The 26,321-nt window shown below is 43.5% G+C and overlaps 1 protein-coding gene across 1 annotated transcript in view; it reads right to left on the bottom strand.

The window, feature by feature from the left end:
* LOC143934159 (tubby protein homolog) overlaps positions 1–26,321 on the bottom strand; it is a 151,687-nt gene that overhangs the window by 92,437 nt on the left and 32,929 nt on the right. Inside the window, exon 4 of the mRNA XM_077457524.1 lies at positions 24,112–24,246. Within this exon, the coding sequence (XP_077313650.1) occupies positions 24,112–24,246 (135 nt within the window). The remainder of the gene's footprint in view (positions 1–24,111; positions 24,247–26,321) is intronic.

The following is a 26,321-nucleotide window of genomic DNA, read 5'->3' as shown; positions in this document are numbered from 1 at the left end:
TGGACACAGGCAGGCTGGACGGTATATTTAATGGACACAGGCAGGCTGGACGGTATATTTAATGGACACAGGCAGGCTGTATATTTAATGGGCACAGGCAGGACACTGGTAGAATGTACGGTATATTATGAGCCCTAACACAGGCTGCTCTATGCAAACAGTCATGTCATCACTTTCTGTAATATCAGCCTGCATTAGGCCTCAAAAGGTACCCGAACAAGTCTTTTTTTTTTTTTTAACCTGTTAGAAATGGATCCCAATACTTCTTTTTTTTTTTTTTTTTTTTTTTAATTCTTTATTTAGTTTTCTTTTTTTTTTTTCCTTACACATAGAATAAGACAAAAAATACAATGAAAATACATTCAATCTATATCTCGTTCTTTTCTTAAAATCTTTTACAAACGTACCAAATAAATATTTCCTATCCCTCTACCACCCCCCCCCCCCCCTCCCCGTCTTGCAGTGGGTTTGGAGAAATATCCACCCTAGCCAACCCTATGTATGTCATACCCGGACTTATTTCACCATTTCTTCAACATACCTCCATGATTTTTTAAATTCTGTCCATGCTACCCATTTATCCTTACGCCCCTCTCCAGCTGCCCATTCTTCCTCCTCTCCCTCTGAGCATTCCATATTCTGTATTTCATTTACCCTAAGTATCCAGTCCCGTATCTTAGGGCTGTCCGTCTCCCCCCATTTTTTAGGAATTAGGCTTTTCGCGGCGCTGAGCAGTATGGGGATTAAAGAGGACATATATTGCCTCACAGAGCTTTCGGTCCCGTGAAACAATACAGTCCAGGGGTCTTCTGCTATGTCTTTATTTGTTACGACTTTTATTAACTCTAACACCTCCTTCCAATACTTTTTAATATTCGGGCAGTCCCACCAAATGTGAGCCATGGTTCCTATTGTCTTGCACCCCCGCCAACACTCTGGGGATTGCGCGGTTACAAATTTACCTAATTTGTCTGGGGTCGCATACCACCTTGCGAGACACTTATAATTTAGTTCAGTCAACTTATGGTTCACCGTCGCACTGTGCGTTAGTTTCATTATTTTCTCCATTGTCTGTGTACCGCATCGAGTCCCCAGCTCTTTCCCATTTTTTAATATAGGGCGGCCCGTCTCGACCTTCCCCCGCCGATAGAATTTTATATATTCGACCTATGTTATTTTTTGATTTATCTCTACGGCAAAGCCGCTCGAGAGGCCTATAATCATCCTCACTTCTAATTGGATGGGGCAATTTTAAAATAAAATGTCTTAACTGAAGGTACCTCCAAGTGTCTATACGCATAAGTTCCGTGTTCGTCCTTAGTGCTTGAAACGTGTTTATTTTACCTCTATAAATAATATCTTTTACTTGTGCATTGTTATTTATTATCCAATTTCCCCCCACCTCCTGCTTCCCCGGCATAAAAAAATCGTTGTCTTTTAAAAAAATCAAAGGTGAGTTATAACTCCATTTGTTTTGTGCATGTGTTCTGTCCCATAATCTAAGAGCAATCCGTGTTATTTCATGTGTGTTTGGCCCTACTGGCCTATATTGAGGAGGATTCCAAATAATTCGTCCTAACTGTGCTTGACTCATTGCCTTTTCTATTTTTACCCACCTTTTATTATTTGCCTCTTTTCCCCATTCCACCACTCGAGTAAGTACCACCGCGTTATAGTATTTTTTGAAATCCGGAACGGCAAGGCCCCCCTTTTTTTTTTCTCTGCTCAGTACCGCGAAGGCTATTCTTGGTTTTTTATGTTGCCAAATATACCTTGAGATCAACCCCTTTAATGTCCTGAAGAATACTGGGGGGAGCGATATGGGCAGCATTTGGAACTTATATAGAATCTTTGGGGTCAATACCATTTTGACCGCATTAATCCGCCCTAACCAGGAGAGGTGGCTTATTGAAATTTTTTTTAATTCTCTCTTAGTTTCCTCTAATAGGGGAATGTAGTTGTTAACATATATTTTCTTAATAGTGTTGGAGAGGTAGACTCCTAGATATTTGATCTCCTTTCGCCATGGAAACCTAAATTCCTCCTGGAGTTTTATCTTTTCCTGTCCTTCAATGTTGATATTTAGGACTTCGGACTTGTTGAGGTTTATTTTTAAATTCGAGACTTCCCCATATTTTTCCAACAGCCAAGTTCGGAATCGTGATCCTTGGGTTGGAGATATAGAACAACACATCATCCGCATATGCTGCGAGTTTGTGCTCTTCCTCTCCAACTGTGATCCCTTTTATGTCTGGGTTCTCTCGGATAGAGGCCAATAATGGTTCCATGGACAGGACAAATAAAAGTGGGGACAACGGACACCCCTGTCTGGTGCCGTTCTCCATTTGAAAAAGGGAGGAAGACATCCCATTCACTTTTACTGACGCCTGAGGGTGATTGTATAACACCTTGATCCATTGGATCAATCTTGGTCCCAGACCCATCACTTTCAGAGTTTCAAACATGAGTCCCCAGTCTACCCTGTCGAATGCTTTTTCAGCATCTATCGACAGGAGTAGTCCTGGGGACCCCTTCGTTTTTAAGGCCTGTAGAAGGAGCAACGAGCGTACTCCGTTGTCCCTACCTTCCCTCTCAGGGATAAATCCGACCTGGTCCGGGTGCACCAGATCGGACATCCTGTCCTTCAGCCTCGATGCTAAGACCTTGGCAAATAATTTGGTGTCAGCGTTTAGTAAGGCTATTGGCCTGTAACTAGAACACAGCGTACTGTCCTTGCCCTCCTTTAGCAACACCGTAATTGAGGCCCGCAGGGCCTCTCCTCCCATCCCAAAATCTTTACCTAAGCCATTCATATGCTTACAAAGCTTGGGGACCAGGGTCTCTTTGTATTTTTTCAGATACGAAATCGTGAAACCGTCTGGTCCCGGGCTTTTCCCGGAGGCGGTATCTTTCAACGCCTTGTAAATCTCTTCTTCTGTAATGGGTCTGTCTAAGTTACTTCTATCGTTGTCATCTAAAGTCGGTAATTTCACTTTGTTCAGGAATTCCTTAATTTTATCTATTTTCCCTACATCTTTTGCCCCTTTCTGGCCTATGTTGTACAGAGCTTCGTAGTATTGCTTAAACACTTCCGATATCTCCCTGGATGTGTGGGTCATCTTTCCATTCTTATCTTGTATTTTATCTATAAAATTATTCCCACTCTTCCTTTTCAGTTGCCTAGCTAGATGTCTACTTATTTTATTTCCCTGGTAGTACCTCTCTCTGGTTCTCCTATCCAATGTCCTTTTTGAATCCTGTTCCATCATATCTTTAAGTTCATCTCTCTTAGTCACCAGTAGATGGAAATATTTCTGCTGTTGCCCCCCTGTTTTTTTATGGGCCTGTTCTAGTTTATAAACCTCTTCTTTTAGACTTTCAATTTTTTCTAGTCTTTCTTTTTTTTTCCTTGTGCCCATGGAGATGAGGATACCCCTGATGTATACTTTATGTGCCTCCTATAAAGTGGCACCTGAGATTTCTTCTGTATTATTAACAGAAATAAAATTCAATTTCCCTTAATACTGCCTCCGCAATTTTCTCATCCTGCAAGAGGCTCTCGTTCAGGCGCCACGTGAACGGTAGCCTCTGCATTCCGAGTATCCTCATCCTCACTGACACCGGAGCATGATCTGACAGTGTAACTATTCCAATCTTGGATTCCATCACGAGATCCAACAGCCTATGGTCGACCAGTATGTGATCCAACCGGGAGTACGTCCCGTGCACGGGGGAAAAAAAGGTGTAATCTTTTTTTTTATCGTGCTGCAACCTCCAAACATCCATCATTTGGTGTTGTTTCAACCAAAGTTTAATCATCTTCCGAGCCTTCATATTTAACCCCCTAGCACGGGACGTACTATCCCAAGATGGGTCCATACAAAAGTTGAAATCTCCTGCAAGGACCACATCCCCCATCTTAAATTCTTCTAACTTCCCCAATACTATCTTCAAATATCTTATAGGGTTTTTGTTGGGGCAATATACATTTGCTAGGGTGAGAATCTTGTCCCCTAATTTTCCCTTTACAAACAAATAACGGCCATCGGGGTCTGTCTTCCTGTCCATCACTGTGAACTTTATACCTTTCTCAAACCCGATTGCCACTCCCTTAGCCCTCTTTATCGGCGAGTCCCCATATAGCCAGTTTGGATAGTTAGCCGAGTATAGTTTAATATTTGAATCTTGCGACAAGTGAGTCTCCTGCAGAAATACCACCTCTGCTCTGTACTGCTGTAGTTCCTTTAACAATTTGTGCCTCTTGCCCACAGAATTCAGACCCTTTACGTTATAAGACAAGAAATTTACATCTATCATTTAAATTTTTCCGGTTAAAAAAGAAGCGTGATCTGTGATACCTTGGTTGACTCTGCAAGACACCTCCCCCCCCCCCCCCCCGACCACCCCCCCTCCCTACCTTCCCTCATCCCCCCCTCCCAACCTCCCCCCCTCCCGTCCCCTGGCCAATTCCTGGCCTCTTTTCTGCAGCTGAGGATCTCCTCCATTCTGCAGACTTCTCCCACTAGGGTGTGACTCCGACTAAGGCCCCCCGTGTCTGGGTCCCCCCGACCACCTTCCCCTAAGGGGGAAGGGGGTCCCCTCGCAGATGGGGTATGATGTCCCGGGGTCCCACATGATCCTTCCACCACCCTCTTGCCTCCAACCTCCCCCCCTCTCCCCCCCCTCCACCCCGCAAGAGAATAACCATCCAAAAGTCATACTCCCCCATCAAAGTCCCCTATGTAAATCCACTAGGGAACTTTGAGAATCGTTGGGACTGGGATCCCTAGATTATTGCAGAAAACCTCCAACTCATCGAGGAATTTTAATCTAAATGTTCTTCCATCTCTTTGAACCAATAGGGCCGCAGGAAATCCCCAGCTGTATCTGATATTTGCCGCTCTCAATAGTTCTAATAAAGGTTTTAAAAGTCTCCTCCGGGCCAGTGTTCCTGCCGACAGGTCAGAGAAAATCTGTATAGAGACCCCTTCGTATAGTAACGGGGGTAACCCCTTGAGCCTACTCCATATCTTAGCTTTGTCTTCATAGTGGCTGAATTTTATGATTACGTCTCTCGGGACCTCTTCCCTCAGACCTGGGGGTTTCCTCACCCTGTGTACCCGATCGATCTTTAAGACCTCTCCTACTGCTTTTCCCAAAATGGGGTTAAAAATTTTTCCCATCTTAGCCTCTAGATCTTCTCCCTGTTGTTCAGGCAATGCTCTGACCCTCAGATTTTGCCGTCTATTCTGGTTTTCTTGTTCATCCAGTTTATACAAAGTGTCCCGCTGATCCGTTTGCAATTTCTTTACTTGTGTTTGCAGTTCTAATATTTCATGGGCCTGTTTTCCTGTTAGTTCCTCTGCCTCTTCCACTCTCCTCAGTAAATGGCCCATATCCATCCTGACATTTGAGATTTCAACTTTGATGGTATTTTCAAGTTTGGCGAACATTTCCAACATTTCACTTTTTGTGGGGATTTGGGCGATGTCCCTCTGTCCCCGCAAATTACCATCCATTTCTGAGTCCGATTCCTCCCCTGAATTAGCTCCCGGGGCCCCTGCTGTCTTGGATCCTTCTCTCTTTTTCTCCTTTACCCCCTGCTGCTTTTTTTCTATTCCGGGGCTTTTTAAACTGGTTTCCTTCAGGTACTTCTGAATCGTGCTTGTATTCAGATTCTCTTTTGGTTCATTCACCTTTTGATTTCTTCCCCTCATGTTTACCCCTTTTGTCCTTTGCCTCCCCAGGTTTATTAAGGCAGAAAAAACAACACACAAAAAAGAAAAAAAAAAAAAAAAAGAAAAACAACAGTTCTTTGTTCAGTCTCTCCTTAGTTGTGACACCTGCCCTGCGCTGAAAGCTCCAGCCTCAGATCCGCTTTCACCTGCTCTGTGATTTTAAGCGGGGAGAACCCTCCCTTCTAGCTTTTGCTGCGATTTCGCATGCAATCAAGATGAAAATTGCAGTGCGATTCCACAGCAAGGGCCACACATTGACCCGCTTAGCCTTCCGGCGATTAACCACTGTACTTTGTACTCAGGGCAGATACATCAATTTGTAGGTATATAACATCTTGCACATCATTTATAGTTACATTCCGTTTAATCCTGTTTTACATCTTGATCTTTAATATATAATCCTCTGGCATCGGTTCGCTGAGCCCCTGCTGTTCCACTCCTCACTCCCCAGAGTCTCCCCAGCCCGGGTCTCCGTGGGCATTCAACAGGTGTTAATCAAATCAGGATCGGGTAAAGTTCTACGTATATTCAGCAACTGTAGTTCAGAGTAAACAGTAAACAAAAAATAAATACCTGGGGAGGGAGAGGGATCTTATCGGGTGCTTATGGGGTGCTCCAACCTTTAATCTGCGTTCCGAATAGCGCTCCTCTGCCCACACCGCCTCCGGAGGGGAGTAAGCAGCGAGTGTCCACTTAAAGCTCCGCTATCTTCCAATGCTTCAGGGTAAACTTGAGGCTTTAATTTGATTTATCTATCCACCTGGTCCTGGAGCATGGCTGAGCTCGTTTCCTCTTTGGGTCTTGTGTGTGTACAGCTAGCGCTTTGCAGGGAAGTGGAGGAAGACATCGGCGATTTCTTGCCGGTCTGTTAAGGCCCCGACACACTATGGTTGTGCTCTCCTGCTCATACCCGCCGTGTGCTTAGGGATGCGGGAGGGATGGGGTGGTACAGGCCGGGCGGCTTCATACATGGAGCTCAGCGTCCTTTCCCCTCGCGCTGCTCCAGCTGATCGGTGGGACCGCCCCCATCTACTCACACTGGCGCCGTCATCGGGTCCCTCCCCTCTCTCACGGACAGCTCTCCATCCGCCGCCCTAACAGCTGCCCATGACTCCCTATCAATGTAGGCTGGATCCCAATACTTCTACCGGTAATCCTGGACCAAAAGAAAAACGCAGGTCATTCGAAGCTGGTTTCAAACTTAAGGTTGTGTCAAGAGCAGAAGAAAGCAATAACAGTATTGCAAGTAGGGAATTTTGTGTTGATGAAAAACAAGTGAGGGAATGGCGGAAAAAGAAAGCTGACTTGGAAAAGATTCCAAAGGCAAAAAAAGCGCAACGTGGTTTAACAACTTCATATGGGGCTCTAGAGACTGAATTGCATAAATGGGTTATGGAGTGTCGTCAAAATGGTTACTGCGTAACACGCATGGGAATTCGCTTACGTGCCCTTCAAATGGCTAAAGATGACAAATTAAAAACACCAGGCATTGAAAAATTTGTTGCGTCAGCAGGATGGTGTACTCGCTTCATGAATAGGTTTGGCCTATGTTTGCGGCAAAGAACAAAGATTTCACAGAAGTTGCCAAAAGACCTTGATGAAAAAGTGATGTCATTCCATTCATTCATCATAAAACAAAGAAGGATCCATAACTATGACCTGGGAGATATTGGAAATATGGATGAAACGCCTATGACCTTTGATCTTCCAAGCAACAGAACTGTGGCAAGTTTGGGAGACAAAACTATTTTTCTCAGAACCACAGGAAATGAAAAAAATCATTTCACAGTTGTTCTGTCATGTTTGGCTAATGGAACAAAGCTGCAGTCATTATTTTTAAAAGAAAGACCTTGCCTAAAAAGGTCAAATTCCCACCACGAATTACAGTGCGCGCACATGTTAAAGGCTGGATGGATGAAGACGGAACAAAAAAATGGCTGGAAGAAATTTGGAAAGAACGACCAGGAGCAGCCTTAAAGAAAAAAACATCATTGCTAGTTTGGGATATGTTCAGAGCCCACGCATCTGATGGCATAAAAAAAATGGCAAAATCTTCTCAAGTTACTTTGGCCGTTATTCCAGGTGGGCTTACATCTGTATTGCAACCGCTAGATGTGTGTTTAAATAAACCTTTTAAAGACCGTGTGAGAAAGATGTGGCATGAATGGATGTCATCTGGTCAAGCCCGACTGACAAAAGGTGGAAATCTGATGAAGCCCGACATAGAATTGATAGCAAAGTGGGTTCGTGATGCATGGGAAGAGATTCCGGAGGACATGGTGCAACGCGCCTTCAAGAAATGTGGCATTAATAATGCTATGGATGGCAGTGAAGACAACGCTTTGTATGAGAACGACAGCAGTGATGGTGATGACTGCGAACTCAGTGATGATGACAATGTCTACGCTGATAATCTCACACCAGCTAATGCTGAAGCTCTGTTTGGACATACAGATGATGAGGAGGAATCCAGTTTTGAAGGATTTTAACTCTTGTGTTTTAGCTTGGTTGCTGAATGAGCTAAGGTTTTTGTACTTTTAAAGTTATTGTTGATACCATATTGTTTTTATTGACCCTCTTTTACACTTACAGAGATAGTTTACTGTTTTTCTTTGAAATAAATATTCAAAAACATTATTGGTATCTATTTTTATTTTTGAAATTTACCGGTAGCTGCTGCATTTCCCACCCTAGGCTTATACTCGAGTCAATAACTTTTTCCAGTTTTTTGTGGTAAAATTAGGTGCCTCGGCTTATATTCGGGTCGGCCTATACTCGAGTATATACGGTAAAGAAATTTTACACGCGAAGTCGTTGCAGTCAGGCCTGCGGGACGGACGCTCTGACGGACCAGTGGAGGTTCAGGAGGGCATATGCTTTCCCTCCACTTCCCATGATCCTCAGATTCCTTCAGAGGCTCCGAGTGGAAGCAGTAGAAGTTGTGATGATAGCTCCCTATTGGCCCAACAGGCCTTGGTTTCCCCTCCTGGTCCAACTCAGTGTTCGAGATCCCATACCTCTCCCTCTCAGGCCGGACCTTCTTTCTCAGGGTACAGTTCTGCACCCTTGCCCAGCAGTTCTGGGACTGATGGTCTGGTTCTTGAGAGGAAGAGGCTGGAATCCATTGGTTGTGCATCAAGTGTGATTTCCACTCTGATGAGTGCAAGGAGATCAAGTACAAACAAAGTGTATGGCAGAATTTGGGACAAATTTGTTAAGTTCTGCTCTTCTTCGAATAGACCTTTTGAACATCCAGGAGTACAGGACATTCTTAGCTTCTTGCAGTCCGGCCTTGATCTTCCTTTATCGGTAAGCTCCCTCAGGGTGCAGGTGTCGGCTCTATTGGCTTTCTCAGGTACATCTTGGGCAGTGCATCCACTGATTCGTCAGTTCTTCCGGGGAGCTTCAAGACTCAAACCCCAAAAAAAGCCTAGATTCCCCAAGTGGGATCTTCCTCTGGTCCTGGACTCAATCTCCGGTCTAAGTATGACGGGGCCATCCCCGCTCTCTATTAAGGATTTCTCAGCAAAAGTTGTTTTCTTAGTTGCAGTCACCTCAGCCAAAAGGGTCTCGGAAATTGGATCCTTGGGCTTCAAAGAGCCTTTTTTGACGTTCTTTCTGGACCGAGTAGTCCTTATTCCCATGTTGGGATCTAATCCAAAGGTTACTTCTGTGCTTCACCAGAACCAGGAAATTGTCTTGCCTACTTTTAGGACATCAGATTCTAATGACGTTCACCCTTTGGATGTTGGAGAAGCCTTGACAGAATATCTTCTTATCACTTCCTCCTTCAGACGCTCGGAGCATCTCTTTATCCTACCTTCAGGTAGCAACAAGGGCAAGAAAGCTTCAACTAGGACGCTGGCCAGCTGGATTGTAAGAACTATACAACGGGCATATAGGGCGAAGGGCTTGGCTCCTCCAGAGGCGGTGACGGCTCACTCTACCAGGGGAATGGCAGCCTCATGGGCAGCGGCTCGGCATGTGGCTCCTGACACAATCTGCAAGGCGGCCTCTTGGTCTTCTATTAATACGTTCATGTCACATTACTGTGTTGAGCCTGCTTCTCTATCCTCTGTAAATTTTGGTTTAAAGATTTTATCGGTTGATAAAGCAAATTAAATGTTTTCTGTTTAAAGCATACCCACCCGTGTGGTCGGCTAGTTATTTCCCACACGTAGGCTGCCATGGAGTCTGTCAGGGGAAAAAGGAAAATTTATTGTCAAATACTTACCGTAATTTTCCTTTCCTGATGGACTCCATGGCAGACGGAGTTCCCACCCATAAGTCTTATGAGGAGGCTAGTTACAGAACACCGTGTGGAGTGGTGAGTACTCTTTTATTTGAATGGGTTCCTATAGCATTGGAGTGGAGGCGGGGTCAACCCGCACGTAGGCTGCCATGGAGTCCATCGGGAAAGGAAAATTGCGGTAAGTATTTGACAATAAATTTTCCTTTTTCAAAGCCATCTGACTTTCAACTGTGATCAGCTCTGGTCATTTTGATTAGTTTAGCATGAAAAGAGCTTTCCTGGAGAAGTTAATTCCCCGTTTGTGCAACTGAAGCAAATAATCAACTATGGGTGGCAAGGCACTGTCAAAAGATCTCTGGAATAAAATTGTGGACAGGCACATGTCAGGAGGTGGATACAAAAAAATGTCAAAGGCTTTGTCAATGCCTAGAAGCACTGTAAAATACATTATTAAGAAGTAGAAGTAATTTGGTACAACACAGACGCTCCCCGGGATCAGGACATCGCTCCAAACTGGATGAAAGAGTCAGGAGGAAACTGGTCAGAGAGGCTACCATGAGGTCTACAGCAGCTCTGAAGCAGTTGTAGGAATTTATGACAAAGAGTGGTCGTTGTTTGCATGTGACAACAATATCACAATTTTGCAGGAAAAAGGCCACTCCTCAAAAAAGACCACATGTAACTAACTGAGCTTTGCCAAAATGCTCCTTGAAGATTCCGAGGCCACATGGAAAAAGATGTTATTGTCAGATGAGACTAAAATGTAATTATTTTGCCGCCCTCCGCCAAACGACATGTCTGGCTGAAATCCAATACAGCTCACCATTCAAATAACACCATTCCTACAGTAAAGCATTGAGGTGGTAATATCCTGTTATGGGGTGTTTCTGTGCAGCAGGGACTGGAGCACTTGTCAGGATAGAAAGAAAAATAGATGAGGTAAAATACTGTCAAATTCTTGAGGAAAATCTGCTGCCCTCTGCCAGAAAGTTGTCCATTGGAAGAAAATTTACCTTCCAGCCAGGGCTCTCTTTAAAGCGGAGGTCCACCCTAAAGTGGACCTTCCGCTCATCGGAACCCTCCCCCCCTCCGGTGCCACAATCGGCACCTTTCAGGGGGGAGGGGGGTGCAGTTACCTGGATAGCTCTCTGCGGAAAGGGGCGTAACTTACGCCCCTTTCCGCAAGTGCCCGCCCCTTCCCGCAAGTGCCCCGCTGCCTGCTGGGAAACACACAGATCCCAGAGGCAGCGGGGAGCGTCCTTATTGCGCAGCGCGATTCGCGCATGCGCAGTAGGGAACCGGGAAATGAAGTCGAAAGGCTCCATTTCCTGATTCCCATACCCAAGATGGCGGCGGCAGGACCTGACAGACGACCTAGAGATCGGCTTCGGGTGCCGACATCGCGGGCGTGCTGGACAGGTAAGTGTCACTATTTTAAAAGTCAGCAGCTGCAGTATTTGTAGCTGCTGGCTTTAAAAAAAAAAAAAAAAAAAAACCCGGAGTCCCGGTGGACTCCCGCTTTAATATTGATTGGCCCATTTTCTTGCTCCTATCCCCCTTTCATGAAATTTCACTCTCCATCTCCACCTGCTGAGACATACAATAAATAGCAGCTAGACTCAAAATCAGCTTACCGAAAAAGATCAGGCAGCGATTGTGACTGGTTGCCAGAGGTTACAGCCTATCATTACCGTTCACTGACTGGCTGCTAGAGGTTACAGCACACATTATGGCTCAATGATAATTTTCTAGAGGTTACAGCACATGACTTCTGCTTTGTTGATTGGTTGCTAGAGATTACTGTACATCAATACTGCTCAATGATTGGTTTCTAGAGGTTTCACATCCTTACCGCTCACTAAATGGTTGCAAGAGGTTAGTGCACATCATTACTGCTCACTGATTGGTTGCAGAGGTTACAGCACATCATCTCCTCACTGCCTGCACACCATGGACTGGGGGGGGGGGGTGAGGGGGCTCCATAAATAGACAGAAAACTCCTAGGGATCCTAAGACTCCTGGGATCAGTAGCAGTGCTGAAGGAGGGACTGGTCTGATCATTGGCAATGCTGAGGGGTTGATGGGACCAGTGGCAGTGGTGGGGGGATGGGATTAGTTAGGAGGCAGTACACAAATTCTGGATCATGTAGAGCAAAGCTGGAAATTTTTGGCAAGTAAGGGGGACATTCACACTGGCCACTAGTGTGAATGAAAGGATTCTACACCAAGCCCCAATGTAATGAAAAGGTTTACACTGACCTGCATTCACATTTGTGTGCGTTAGGAATGCATGCAAAATCTGTTTCCTGAAACCACAGAAATGTGCTGCCCTTTAGCAGATACACAGCAGTGCCATTAATTGTTAATGACACCCTCACGCATTTGCTGACATGTGCGTATTCACATGCACCTAAATTCAAGGTGCTGTGGCACCATGTGATTTTGAAAAAGAGTTAGGGAATTTTTTCTGCATTTCTAATGTATAGAGCAGCCTATTGAAATTAATGGGCTGCCCTACACACAACCTACGTCTTTATCCACTCTGTCAGTACACCTTTGCATCCTAAAATCCCTGCTAACCTCTGTACCCCAAACCTCCCCCATCCTCTCCACTCCAAACCCCTCCGTCTACCTCTACCTGCCTCCTCTGCTCAACTTTGCACCCACCTTCCTTACTTCTCTAAATCCTTGCTCCCCTGTGCATCCCAAACTGTTATTTATTCTCTGCCTACCCTACACCCCCCTCCAATTTGATCACCTTTGCAGAACATGCCAATGGTAGGCTTAATGACCACAGTTGCAGGCAGGACTTTCAAGAATGCCCTTTTATCTCCCCAGTGGGCAGCATTCAGCAGAGGTGATTGTGAATATGATCTCAAGGGGGTATGATATACATATGAATTCTGCCTCTATTTACATATCAATGGTAGTTATTTACATGTAAACACAGAGTCTACAGGTGAGTCATCTGTACACAACAATAAGGCATAGCTGGGCAGCATTAGTAGCAGAACTTCACACTGAGATATTAGGACACAGCATGGGACTAAAACTTCATGGGACATGGGAATTTAAACCAGGATAGTTGGCAAGTATGAAACAGCTGCTTTGGGCCCCACAACAATGATGGGACCCAGGGCAGTTGCCTCTTTTGCCCTGCCTTAAAGATGGCCTTGCTTCCAGTATGACAATGACCCAAAGGAAAAATTACCACATGATGGTTGAAGGTGAAAAAGCCTAGTCTTAAACCACACTGAAAATCTATGGAATGACTTGAAGACTGCAGTCCACAAATAGTCACCATCTAATTTAACTGAGCTTGAGCAGTTCTGCAAAGAAGAGTGTTCAAAGTCTAGATGTGCAAAGTTAGTAGAGAGACATATCCCAACAGACTAATGCCGCGTACACACGAGCGGACTTCTCGTCGGACTGAACTCCGAAAGGACTTTTCCACAACTCCGACGGAGTTCCGCTGAAACGGACTTGCCTTCACACGATCACACCAAAGTCTGACCGTCTATAACGCGATGACGTACGACGGGACTAGAAAAAGGAAGTTCAATCGCCAGTAGCCAATAGCTGCCCTTGCATAGTTTTTGGTCCGTTGGAATAGCATACGGACGACCGGTTTTCTTGATAGGAACTGGTTCCAGCGGAAAGATTTGAAACATGTTCTATTTCTAGGTCCATCAGAATTTTGAAAAAAAAAAAAAGTCAGATGAAGTCCACACACGAGTGGAATTTTCCGACAGAATCGTTCCGTCTGACCTTTTCTGCCAGAAAGTCCGCTCATGTGTACGTGGCATTAAGGCTGTAATTAAAGCAAAAGGCGGTTCAACAAAATACTGACACAAGGGGGTGATCCGTTTTCCAACTCAGTGATTCTGTTGTTTATTTTTTTTCTGACATGTTGTTGTTATATCTTTTACTTGGATATTATAAGTTGCACTGAGTAAATACAGCTGGATAAAACAAACTATGTCTGTCTTCATTTCAGGCTGCAAAGCAACAAAATGTAATTATTTTAAGGGGGGGGGGGGGGTGATTCTTTTCTATACCCACTGTATATACCCTCTGCTGGCCTGTTTCGTAATTTAAGAAGTTTTATCTCAGCAGCATATTTTTCACAAAAGAAGTGTTAAAATTCAAACATTATGCCATCCACATATTACGCATTTACTAACTGTCTTCTGAATATGCCTGTGAATGAAATTAGTTTAAAGAGAAATAATCATTAAAGTAGTGAACGTTTTGTCTGAGACACCATCCTTATACTTGACAAGCACATGATTTTTTACTTACCAGTAAAATTGCTTTCTTGGAATACAGGACATGGAATCTTTAGTCTTTAAAGAAGTAATACAATTTATTTTTATTTTTTATTTTTACATTTTTCAGTTCCCATGGGACAAAGTACATGTAGTACATTGTCTCATCCCCCTAGGTGCCCTGTAACACTAGCTGTAATGTCTGACAGGGTGCCCCTTGACTTTATAGCTAGCAAGGGGATGGCTTTGCTCTGATGCACCTTTTTCCATCCCCCATCCCTTGCCTGAGGCAAGCACTAGCAACTGAAATACATAGGGATGGGAGACTGACACGACTCACTTTCCTCTGCAGTTGGGCAGTCATGTTCTGGCATCGAGAAAAATGTTCATGTCTTTGGGGAAAGGCTTTCCCTAACTCCATGACCAGGTTGGAAATCCACCACACCAGAATGGGTCTAGACTTGAGGGTCAGCTGCATGAGGCAGTTCAGGCTGTTCTATGTTGGCAGAATGTTGCAGTAGTCTGAAGTAAATCTGGGTGTATGATACTGGCTTGAAGGAGACTACCATCAGGCCCAAGAACCTAATGCAGGAACAAATCAAAGGTCAACCCTGGAACTCTAGGGTCCAGGCACATGAGTAGAGGAACAAAAGTTTGTCCTGGGGCAGGAAGATCCTGGTGAGTGCCATATCCAATAAAAGGCCCAGATAACCTTAACCTAACCAATGAGTCAGCTCCAGGAAAGACTTCCAAAGTTTGAGGATCCAACCAATTGCAGCAGAGCCTGCACTGTCTGTTGCACTTTGGCTGACAAGATTAGGGAGGACTGATCCTTTAACAGGAGATTGTCAAGGTATCCCACAACATGTATTTCCTGTGAATAGAGCAAAGGTAGAGGCAAGCACCATGGAGAAAACCCAGGGGCATGAGAAGGACAAAAGGAGGGGCAAGAAATTGATAATGCTGAGCACCCACAGCAAAATGCAGATAGCATTGGTGACAAACTAAATTGAGAATGTGTCAGTAAGCAGCTCTGATGTCCACAGAGGCCAAAAAATTCCCCAGGATTAGAGTGGAAATGCCGTCCTGTCCAATTCAATGCAAAGTTTTTAAACCCACAGGAACAAGTTGAGAGTTTTCAGATCCAGAACCATCCACACGCCTCCATTTGCCTTGTAACTCTGAACAGGTTCAAGTAGAAACCCTGAAAGCATCCCTTGTTCAGGACAGGGTCAATGATCCCCTGGGAGATGGGAGGTGATGTTGAACAGCAGCAAGAAGATTTGCCCATCTTTGCACTGAAGGAGGTAAATTTAAGGACAAGATGCAGGGAAGAGGCAGAGTATAAAAATCCAGTTTGTGGAATTAATGCTCTGGACCCAAACATTGGAGATTTCTTGAGACCAGTAGGACAAAAAAGGTCGACAGAGGTCTCCTACTCTAACAAGTGGAGGGACCCCTACTCTAATAAGGGGGCTATGAGCCAGACTTGGCTGGCTGAAAGGTCCATGTCTTCTGATGAATGTATGACTTAGAGACTTAGAGCTGGAAGCCTGAAAGGGATAAAAGAAGCTTTTTCTAGTCTCAGAAGTAGAAGGCATACCTGTAGAAGCTTGAGTCGTCTTTTTATTAAGAGGGGGAGCATACTCTTACCCCCCTTACTCCCCAATGATTTGATTTATGTGCTTGTCCAAGGAGGGACCAAATAAACATCCCCACTTAATAGTTCCTCTAATCATCAGCTGAGCCATCGTTTGCATATGGATGGGAAGAGGGTAATTCTTGAAATCTGGCTAAGAGTATCTAGCAAAATCTCCATGTGGTTAACAAAGGATCTGTTAAGCTGAGCCAGGGTCTTAGACCATGCATTTAGTCTAGGCAGCTAAGGTCTTACAGATAGCCATGAAGGTAACAGGCTGCATGGCAGAGCCTGTCAAGGGAAATAGAGCCTTAAACAGGACCTCTAACCATTTGTCCACTAGGTCCTTGAACACAGGATTGTCTTCCATTAGTGTCTTGTTAAGATAAGAAATGACTGGGTCCACTACAGAGACCATCCTTTTCTGCAGGAAACCCTCCCCAACAGGTTATTGCTGAGCAAAATATTTAGGAGGAGCAAATAACTTTTCAAGGTGAGTTCAGTCATTGTACAAGATAGGCTCTAAGAGTGAATGAACTGGGAATGTCTTAGTAGGTTTGGGCAATTTTAGGGAACCCATAATGGAGTCCTTATCACTAAGGGTATCAAAACCCTCAAGTTTTGATGAGATCTTGTCTACCTCATCCTCGGGTAGCCTATCAGTCGCAAGAGCTGAATTTCAAGGGACCAACTCAGGAAGGGAGACTGAATGGATGTCAGAAAACTCCTTTTTAGCCTAGGTTCATACTGATGCGTTCAGCTGAACTCGCACAATTTCAAACCGGCAATGAAGTCCGACTTCAGGGGCAATTTCCTGCACAGATGTCTATTCAAATCGCCCCCTGAAGTCACCAAAAGTAGTACAGGAACTACTTTTGGGAATCGGTACCACACCGCACCGATTCAGATGGTGCATTTCCGGCAATAGTTGCCAATTTGGCATGTGATTTTACACGTCAAATGGAATGCCAAATCATCCCAATGTGAGCGTGGGCTAAAATAGGTAGGAAGAAGTGTGTGCAGCTGAAGGGCTAGCAGAGCAATTCAAGAGAAAGGCTGAGATTAAGATTGGGGCACCTGTCAGAACAGAGGGTACTAGGGCCTTGTGTAGAGATACTATCTAAACACCAACACCACTTACTGTAGCTTTTGCTGGTCTGACAAACATGCCTATTGTCACTTTAGGTTTTCAGAAGTAGTTCGTTTGTAAAGTCACTGGGGATCTCCTTGTTAGCCATGCAGAATTTGCATTTTACTACATTTGCTTTTTGTTTCAGGGTAGCTACAAACAATTTAATAATGCTATCGTTTAGGAGTGTCTTTTTAAGCACCTTAAAGGTAGAATGTAAGATACAAGCTGTGACGAACCCATGGCCTCAATAGGACTATGTCTGCCATAAATGCTTCCTCTGTCTAGAACCAGCACTATCCAAGACCGCTTAGATCACCCAGTCACTAGCCGTAACACAGTGTAGGGTGAACAACAACATCAAAACTCTTTATTCAAGCACATGTTACCACAGGTATACAACTCAGAGAAACTCTCCCCACACTTGGATTCAGGGTGGGATGAACTGTCAAATCACAATAGACACACAGGTCAGGTGTATTCAAATTTCTCATCAGTAAACAGTCTTATCAGCAGGGAGAGCTGTTGGAGGAATTTGCCACCACCAATCTCACAGCTAATCTACATACACATCCCATAATATCCAAGACAGACAGACACAATACAACATTGGAATATAACCCCACCCTAAACGATCACAGCAAAGAGTCTACAACAGCATGAGACAATACACAATATATACATATGTACAAAATTCCAGTGTGGCTGTTCAGTGTGTCTAAATAGCACATATCATAGTGGGGTTCACCCTTTGCCCCTAATGGACATGGAGTCTCCAGAGCTCTCCAAGGTAAGCCGAGTTCCACAAACCCCCCACCCAAAGTGACTCCTGTCACACAAGCAAAGCATGAGTCACCAGTATTGCCTATATTAGTGTTTTGCAAAGAGTCACATTTCTATCCACAATTCAAATGGAGGGCCACATCAAAAACAACCCCTTGCTATAACCTGTCCAGGCTTGTTAAAGCCTTAATGGCAGTGCTGGGACACAATCCTCCAGCAGGAGAGGATGCCAAAGAGTTTTAAATTCAGCGCTAGAAAAATGAAAAAAATGCAATTTTTTAAAGTTTACATGTAAACAAAAAAACAAGTTATGGAAAGGAATGAAGGAGGCAATAAAACATAATTAGGGTTTAGTGAAATTTGAACTGGAAATGTTGGGTTAGAAAACACAAATATGGGTTAAAAACTAATTTTATTATATTTTAAAAGGTCTTTTTTTTTTACACAAGGATTTTTCCTTCAGAATTGTTTGTTCGGATTGCCTCCTCACCACCTGAGTTAACTCCTTAAACACCACAGCATCACGGCACGGCAAACATTTTCCCTGCTGTTGTGTTTAGCATGCAGTATCACCCGCCGAATGCAACCCATTAAACTAAATAGGGGTGCCCCACAACTGCATGCAATGCATTTCTTTGTAATTCCTGTTGATCCTTGGCTCTCCCTGTGTAATCTTTAGGACTGAGCTGTCAAACTGTTTGACAGCTTGATTCTGTACAATTCAAGGCTTCAGCTGTCCATCCCTGACTCACAGGCTTCAAAGGAAGGTCCCACCTGCTGGAAAGCCTTGGGCTATATGCTTTTTGCAGCTGACCTTTACCCATTATTGGTTTACCGTGACTTGTTCTGTACTTTGTCTGTGCAGAGGAAGCCATTTTGGTAAAGACAGTACTTTGCTTACTCTCATCAGAGCTTCCCCGATAATTGGTGATCTGGTGATCTTTTAGGGTAATATTGAAAAAGCAGCAAGAGATGCTCAGAAATCACAGAGGCAGGTAGACATTTGCACTGCAGGTCCTCGGGTACAGATTCTTCTCCAGGAACGAAAACAGTGAGCAGCAAAGTAGTGACATCTTCACATGTCAACTCATGATCATCTTAGATGATCTGGCATGATGATGAAGTATACAGTTATGAAGCTGGGACATATTAGGTACAGGGAGTGCACCTAATACCTACCCCTAACCGAAAAATGGGCATGGTTTGCGCAGAATAGTGAGCATGTCTCAAATGGGCGTGGCTCAGAAGGGGTGTGGTATGAGATGGATGATGGACATGATCATCATTCCTTTCACCCTTATCCCCTTACTGACATCCATAGGCATAAAGTTTCAAAGTCTCATATTGATTTTATATGGATTTTTTGATACTCTGATACTGTGACTTCTCTACCTGTCACACTGTGGTTTGCAAAGATAGCCATTAGAGCAACCACACGATCCACTACTTTTCATATTTTTATATTTTTATAGTTTTATAGTTTTATATTTTTATCATGCAATAATTACATATCTCTCCTCCATGGAATAAAAACAAAAGCCAATATCATATAATATCATTAAGTTGACACTAATTGTGAATCCCAGTCCAATTAATAGTTAAGTCAGAAGTTTGAGAATAGGGTCGAACGTTATCTATTGTAAAGAATAGGGTCGAACGTTATTTAAACATAAATGAAAATAAACCCCCTGGAGGCAATTTTTAGGTTCTGTTTGCATACATCATAAGGAGATTCTTTACATATACATGTATACATACATTCATATACCCAATTGTGTTGTTTATATTTCCTCACATTGTCATTTTTATATTCCCTCACTGTCATATTCTCACACATTATCATATACCCCCCCATATATTGAGCACTGGATAGGGTCTTACTTTTTCCCATTTTTATATATATACATTTTTTATATATATACATTTTTATGTATATACTTTTCTATATATATTTTTATACATATTTCTATATATTTTTTACATATTTTTATCCTATATCTTATACATTTTTACAATCCCTCCCTGCCTCGGTCTCATTCTACCAATATCAAATTTTTATTTTTATTTTCATTTCTACTTTAAAGTATTTTTATTTCTACTTTAATTTTACCTTATATTTAATCTTTACTATTTCTCACTCATTCTAGTAAAAGATCAGCGTATTATACATTCTATATATAATGTCTTCCATGTCCCTGCAAGACAACATAGAGTTAATGCTCAAGTAGCCAGCACCCACATTTATTTCAATACAATCAACCTCCTCACGAAGTATTCCAGTACAGACGCCCCCACACTCGCTAGGAATTTCACACTTGTTCACCAGCATTTTATTCTCTTTGTAAAATTATGCTAGATAAAAGTTCTCTGTCCGGTATTAGTTTATTGTGCAGTCCCAATTCTTCATTGTATATTGTCTGTCACGCAGTATAATAGTATGAGGGCATTCCCTCACTTAAAATGGCGCCGATTGACCGCGCATGCGCGATAGACACAATACACCCTATAAAGCATGAAAGGTGTACGAAAATGGCCGCTCCAGATGACGTCCGTGTGACGAAACGCGTAGGGCGTGGCCAGGCAACGTACACCTCGAGCTCAGGCGGAGATAACAAAGCAGGAATTTTAAAGTTACATGCACTACCGCAATTTTAAACATCTTGTTTGTAAGTAGTTTTAATCTATTTTCTGCAAAAAAAGCAATGTTTTAAACGGTATCACACTATGGATGTGCCTCTTCTTCACCTTATATAAACGTGGCACATTGCACTCACGGAGGAACGAGGGATCCCTAACTTTTACATCTGAAGGAAGCCAGAGAGCGACACAATAGCTGATATTGTGAAGGTGGATCCACCCCGGATGGGGTCTTTTTTCCGGTTAGAGCATAATAATATAACACACTAGTAGCCACCGAATGCGAAGAACACAACTGGAAACCATCACCTCCCCCCTTCACTTACGGAAGATTCCGTCACTTACTAGAGACTTGTTTCACTACGTTTAGTGTTCACAATTCACCTGCATTTTTGCACATTTTTTATTTTTATTCATTTTTTTATTATTACCATTTTTTTCGTATTATATTTTTTTTCATTATTTTATTGCATTTAAATTTTATTGCATTCAGGTTTTATGGTATTTCCATGTTCTCTGTAAAAAAAAATTTCTTTCATCTTATATAGCATCACAATTGGACTAAATATTAGATTGTGCCACCACTGTGACATTCACTTTTAATTTCACTTTCAAATATTAGTATCACACTCACGGTCATTTCACCAGTTATTACATCCAGTCTATTTTTCATTATCGTAAGGCACATATGGATCTATTTGCACTTGCACCTTATTAATAACCATATACTGTTATGATATAGAGATAAGTATTTCATAATATGGTCACAAGGTTCTGTGATTTTTTGACCTTTATTTTATGATTTTGTGTGGTTTTGGGTTTTATTAACCAGCACGCTGAGAAATATATGCAATACGTGTCTTTGTGCTAAATTAACCAGCACGCTGAGAATTATATGTACTCCCACCTATGTGATGCTCACTAACAAAACATAGCACATTTATGTCCACACTTATTTGCTAGCATACTGAGAATTACATACAATAGAGTCCTCACACAGAGGTCCGTAATTGGTATTACCGGTATAGCGCCATATCTATTTCCTCTCCTTGTTTTGGTATGAGATGAATGGGGGATGGAGGGAGAAAGAAAGAAAGAGGGAGAGAAAGAAAGAAAGAGGGAGGGAGAGAAAGAAAGAAAGAAAGAGGGAGGGAGAGAAAGAAAAAGAAAGAGGGAGAGCAAGAGAGAAAGAAAAAGTGAGAAAGAAAGGAGGGATGGAGGGACAGCAGGCCCAGATCCTACACCACAATATAAATATGTGTATTCCAGAAAGTTAACAATCAGCAGATAAAGATACTCCAAACACCTGGTGAATTATTCAACTCACCATAATGCAGAATCAGGGGAAGCCCTGAGCATGTCACCTGCCACGTTGCCTGCCACCAGATGCCATCAGGTGTCCCCAGCACAGTCCCTCCTTACATCAGGCATTCCCAGCGGAGCCCCTGCTTACATCAGGCATTGCCAGCAGAGCCCTTCCTTACATCAGGCATTCCCAGTGGAGTCCCCCCTTACATCAGGCATTGCAGCTGAACCCTCCCTTACATCAGGCATTGCCAGCTGACTCTTCCCTTACATCAGGCATTGCCAGCTGACTCCTCCCTTACATCAGGCATTGCCAGCGGAGCCCCCCTAACATCAGGCATTGCCAGCGGAGTCCGCCCTTACATCAGGCATTGCTGGCGGAGCCTCTCCTTACATCAGGCATTGCCAGCGGAGTCCTCATTTACATCAGGCATTGCCATCGGAGTCCCCCTTACATCAGACACTGCCAGCGGAGTCCTCCTTTACATCAGGCATTGTCATCTGAGTCCCCCCTTACATCAGGCCTTGCCATCGGACTACCACCTTTCATCAGGCATTGCCAGCGGAGTCCCCCCTTACATTAGGCATTGCCAGTGGAGTACCCCCTTACATCAGGCATTGCCAGCGGAGTCCCCCTTTACATCAGACATTTCCAGCGGAGTCCTCCTTTACATCAGTCATTGCCAGCGGAGTCCCTCCTTACATCAGGCATTGCCAGCGGAGTCCACCCTTACATCAGACATTGCCAGCGGAGTCCTCCCTTACATCAGAGATTGCCAGCGGAGTCCTCCCTTACATCAGACATTGCCAGTGGAGTCCTCCTTTACATCAGACATTGCCAGCAGAGTCCTTCCTTACACCAAGCATCCCCCAATGGAGCTCCCCCTTTCCTTACATCAGGCATTCTCAGCAGTGGAGACTCACTCCGCCACCATTACTAAACAGAATGGGACAAAATAGGTGGCCCGGGAGTTGCCAATAGCAATTGAGCTTCAGCACTGCCCACCCCCGCCTCTCCCACATCAGGTCACAGACAGACGGCAGCAGCTCAAATTCTATTGGCAGCCACCCGGTCATTACTAAACAGTAATTGTTTGTTGTGGTCTTCGGGAAAATGGCGGCCGGCGGAGACATTGTCTCCATCGGCCATGGACCTCTAGCGGCAGCGGAAAAAAAATCGTGAAAATAAGAATTTACTGGGACATTTCCCGGGAATGGCAAATTCCGGGAAAAAGGTCTAAATCCTGAGAATGTCCCGGGAAATTCGGGACAGTTGGTAAGTATGAAGGTGATGGACTGGCCAAGCATGTCTCCAGACCTAAACCCTATTGAGCATCTGTGGGGCATCCTAAAAATGAAAGGTGGAGGAGCGCGAGGTCTCTAACATCCACCAGCTCCATGATGTCATCATGGAGGAGTGGAAGAGGACAGGTGGCAACCTGTGAAGCTCTGGTTAATTCCATGCCCAAGAGGGTTAAGGCAGTGCTGGAAAATAATGGTGGCCACACAAAATATTGACACTTTGGGCCCAATTTGGACATTTTCACTTAGGGGTGTACTCACTTTTGTTGTCAGCGGTTTAGACATTAATGGCTGTGCATTGAGTTATTTTGAGGGGACAGCAAATTTACACTGTTATACAAGCTGTACACTCACTACTTTACATTGTAGCAAAGTGTCATTTCTTCAGTATAGTCACATGAAAAGATGTAATAAAATATTTACAAAAATGTGAGGGGTGTACTCATATATGATATTCCCAATTGCTTAGGCACAATTAACATTTCTAAATCTTCCTGCACAGTAGCAAATCTTAATTTTTGGAGTTCAAGTCCACTTTAAATACAAGTGGATCAGCAGAGGAACATGTTATACTTCTAATGCTGCATACACACGGAATCAGTCCGTCGGACAATCCGATTGTGTGTGGGCTACTCCGATCGTTTTTCGTAAAAAAAAAATCAGAAAATCACCTAGAAATAGAACATGTTTCAAATCTGTCTGACTGACTCAATTCCTATCGGGAAAACGTTCATCTGTATGCTGGTCCGACGGACCAAATACGACGCAAGGGAAGCTATTGGCTACTGGTTATTGAACTTCCTTTTTTAGTCCCGTCTTACGTCATCACGTTCAAAATGAATGGACTTTCGAACGGACTAAGTCTGTTCGTGTGTGGCCAATTCCGTTTGTTCGGAAAGTCCGTCGTAACTCCGCTGAAAGTCCGTTGGGAAGACCGCCGGACCTAGTCTTCCTTGTCTGGTTGTGTGTATGCGGCATTACTGTAAATAGGTTTTATTCTGGCTTCTAACTCAAGCATACTATCCCAGGAAAAAATATAGCTATGTGCGATAATTTACCTCCACGGAGGCCTGCTTCCTTCTTTTCTGGTTCAATATCAGTCTTGGTGGTCCGCGAGAAGCTGTCTGAGCAGATAGCAGAACTGAGACGGGGGCTTGCAAGAGTTCCTTCTGATATGGCAGGATTGGATACACCTGAGAAAGTTGCATTTTTAGGATCAGAGAGTTATCTCACCATAACAGTCTTCATTTTCAATGTTTGTAGTGAAAAACTGACACAAATATTCATTGTCTTTAAACTTTCAGGAAAGAATTGAGCTGGCATAGAAAATTCCACATCACAGGCAGAAACTGATCACAGATATTATAGAAATAAAATCAAGATTATTATTTTGTGAAACAATACAATTCATGAATAAAACTTCTCTTTAAGGCCTGGTTCACACCTATGCATTTTTTAGTGGGTTTTCAGTTTTGCAGGATCACACTGCAGTCCGTTTAGCATGTTTTTTTATGGGTCATGTTCACATGCAGGTTGTGTTTTTGGTTCCATAGACTTCAATAGACCAAAAACATGTGTTTAAGGCTTGATTCACATCTATGCATGTTGCTTTTTTGACCATTTCTACAGTGTTTTTTGCTGTGCTTTCCATGTTTTTTAACCTTTTACTAGTTTAAGTTTTTACTGTGATTTTGGCACGATTTGCGTATTGCTTTTTTTTTCTTTCATTTACTGTATATAGCTGGTTACGGGCCGAGAAGCTTCCCTGGTTACAGCTGACAGCTGAATGTAACAAAAAAAAAATTTCCTGTAAAAAAAATTCACAAGAAAAACTGCGTGAGTCCCCCCCAAAACCAAAATTAAAAAAAAATGGTGTGGGATCCCCCCCCCAAAATCCATACCAGACCCTTATCCGAGCATGCAGCCCGGCAGGTCCTGAACCAGGCCACATGCCCTCAATATGGGGGGTGCGATGCTTTAGGGCATGGGGGCTCTGTCCCCCACCCCAAAGCACCTTGTTCCCATGTTGATGGGGACAAAGGCTTCCCCCCCCCCATGTGAATGAGCATTGTACCCCTACCCATTCACCAGAAAAGTAGTGTTATGTGACAAAAGACAATAGACAGTTTTTGACAAGTCCTTTATTAAATATGTCTTCTTTTTTCCACTTCTTCCTCCACCTCCAACCCGCTGAAAATAAAAAAAAACCTCCTCCGATGCTGTGATGGGGTGGGTGATGTCATTCAGAGACCCAACCCCCTTGTGAAGAAGAAGACCGGAGGAAGAAGCAAGGGAAGGAGATGACCGGAGGAAGAAGTGGGGGAAGGAGAAGTCTGGAGGAATAAAGGAGGATAAAAAAGAAGTCATTTTTAATAAAGGACTTGTCAAAAACAGTCTATTGTTTTTTGTCACACTACTTTTTTGGTGAATGAGTACAGGTACAATGTACCCCATACTGGTTTATATAGGGAGGCCCAGCATCCAGGGGTCCCCTTGTTAAAGGGGCTTCCAGATTCTGATAACCCCCCCCCCCCCATACACACACACAATCACTGGCCAGAGTTGTGAGGAAAGGCCTTTATCCCCATCAATATCCCCCTATCCCCCTCCCGCTCCAAAACACCCCCTCCCCCATGTTGAGGGCATGCAGCCTGGCATGGTTCAGAAGGGGGGGGGGGGCGCTCGCTCGTCTCCTCCCTTTCCTGACCTGCCAGGCTGCATGCACGGATAAGGGTCTGGTATGCATCTTGGGGGGGCCCCACAGCATTTTATTTAAAAAAAAGGCGTGGGGTGTCCCGTCCAAATCCAACCAGAATCATTAATTTTTTTAGTCAGCAAATTTTTTACATTCAGCTGCCGGCGGAGAAGCTTCCTGGCCTGCTTCTTAGCCGGCTATATACAGTGAATGTAAAGCCAAAAAAAAAACACACAAATTGCAAAGATGAAAATCACGGTAAAAACACAGTACTGTATTTTCGATTTAGATTGAAGTCTATTACAGTGCCTTGAAAAAGTATTCATACCGCTTGAAATTTTCCAAATTTTGTCATGTTACAAACTATAAAGTAAATATAATTTATTGGGATTTTATTTGCTAGACCAATTCAAAGTGGCATGTACTTGTGAAGTGAAAGGAAAATGACAAATGGTTTACAAAAAAAAATCTAAAAAGTGTGATATGCATTTGTATTCAGCCCCCTTTACTCTGAGACCCCTAATTGACATCTAGTGGAACCAATTGCCTTCAGAAGTCACCTATTTAGGAAAT

Source organism: Lithobates pipiens, unplaced genomic scaffold (genome assembly GCF_037356315.1).
Source record: "Lithobates pipiens isolate NorthernLeopardFrog02 unplaced genomic scaffold, aLitPip1_a1.2 Scaffold_27, whole genome shotgun sequence".
NCBI classification, from domain to species: Eukaryota; Metazoa; Chordata; class Amphibia; order Anura; family Ranidae; genus Lithobates; species Lithobates pipiens.
The sequence above is the reverse complement of the archived record's forward strand: the minus strand, read 5'-3'. Positions and strand labels throughout refer to the sequence as shown.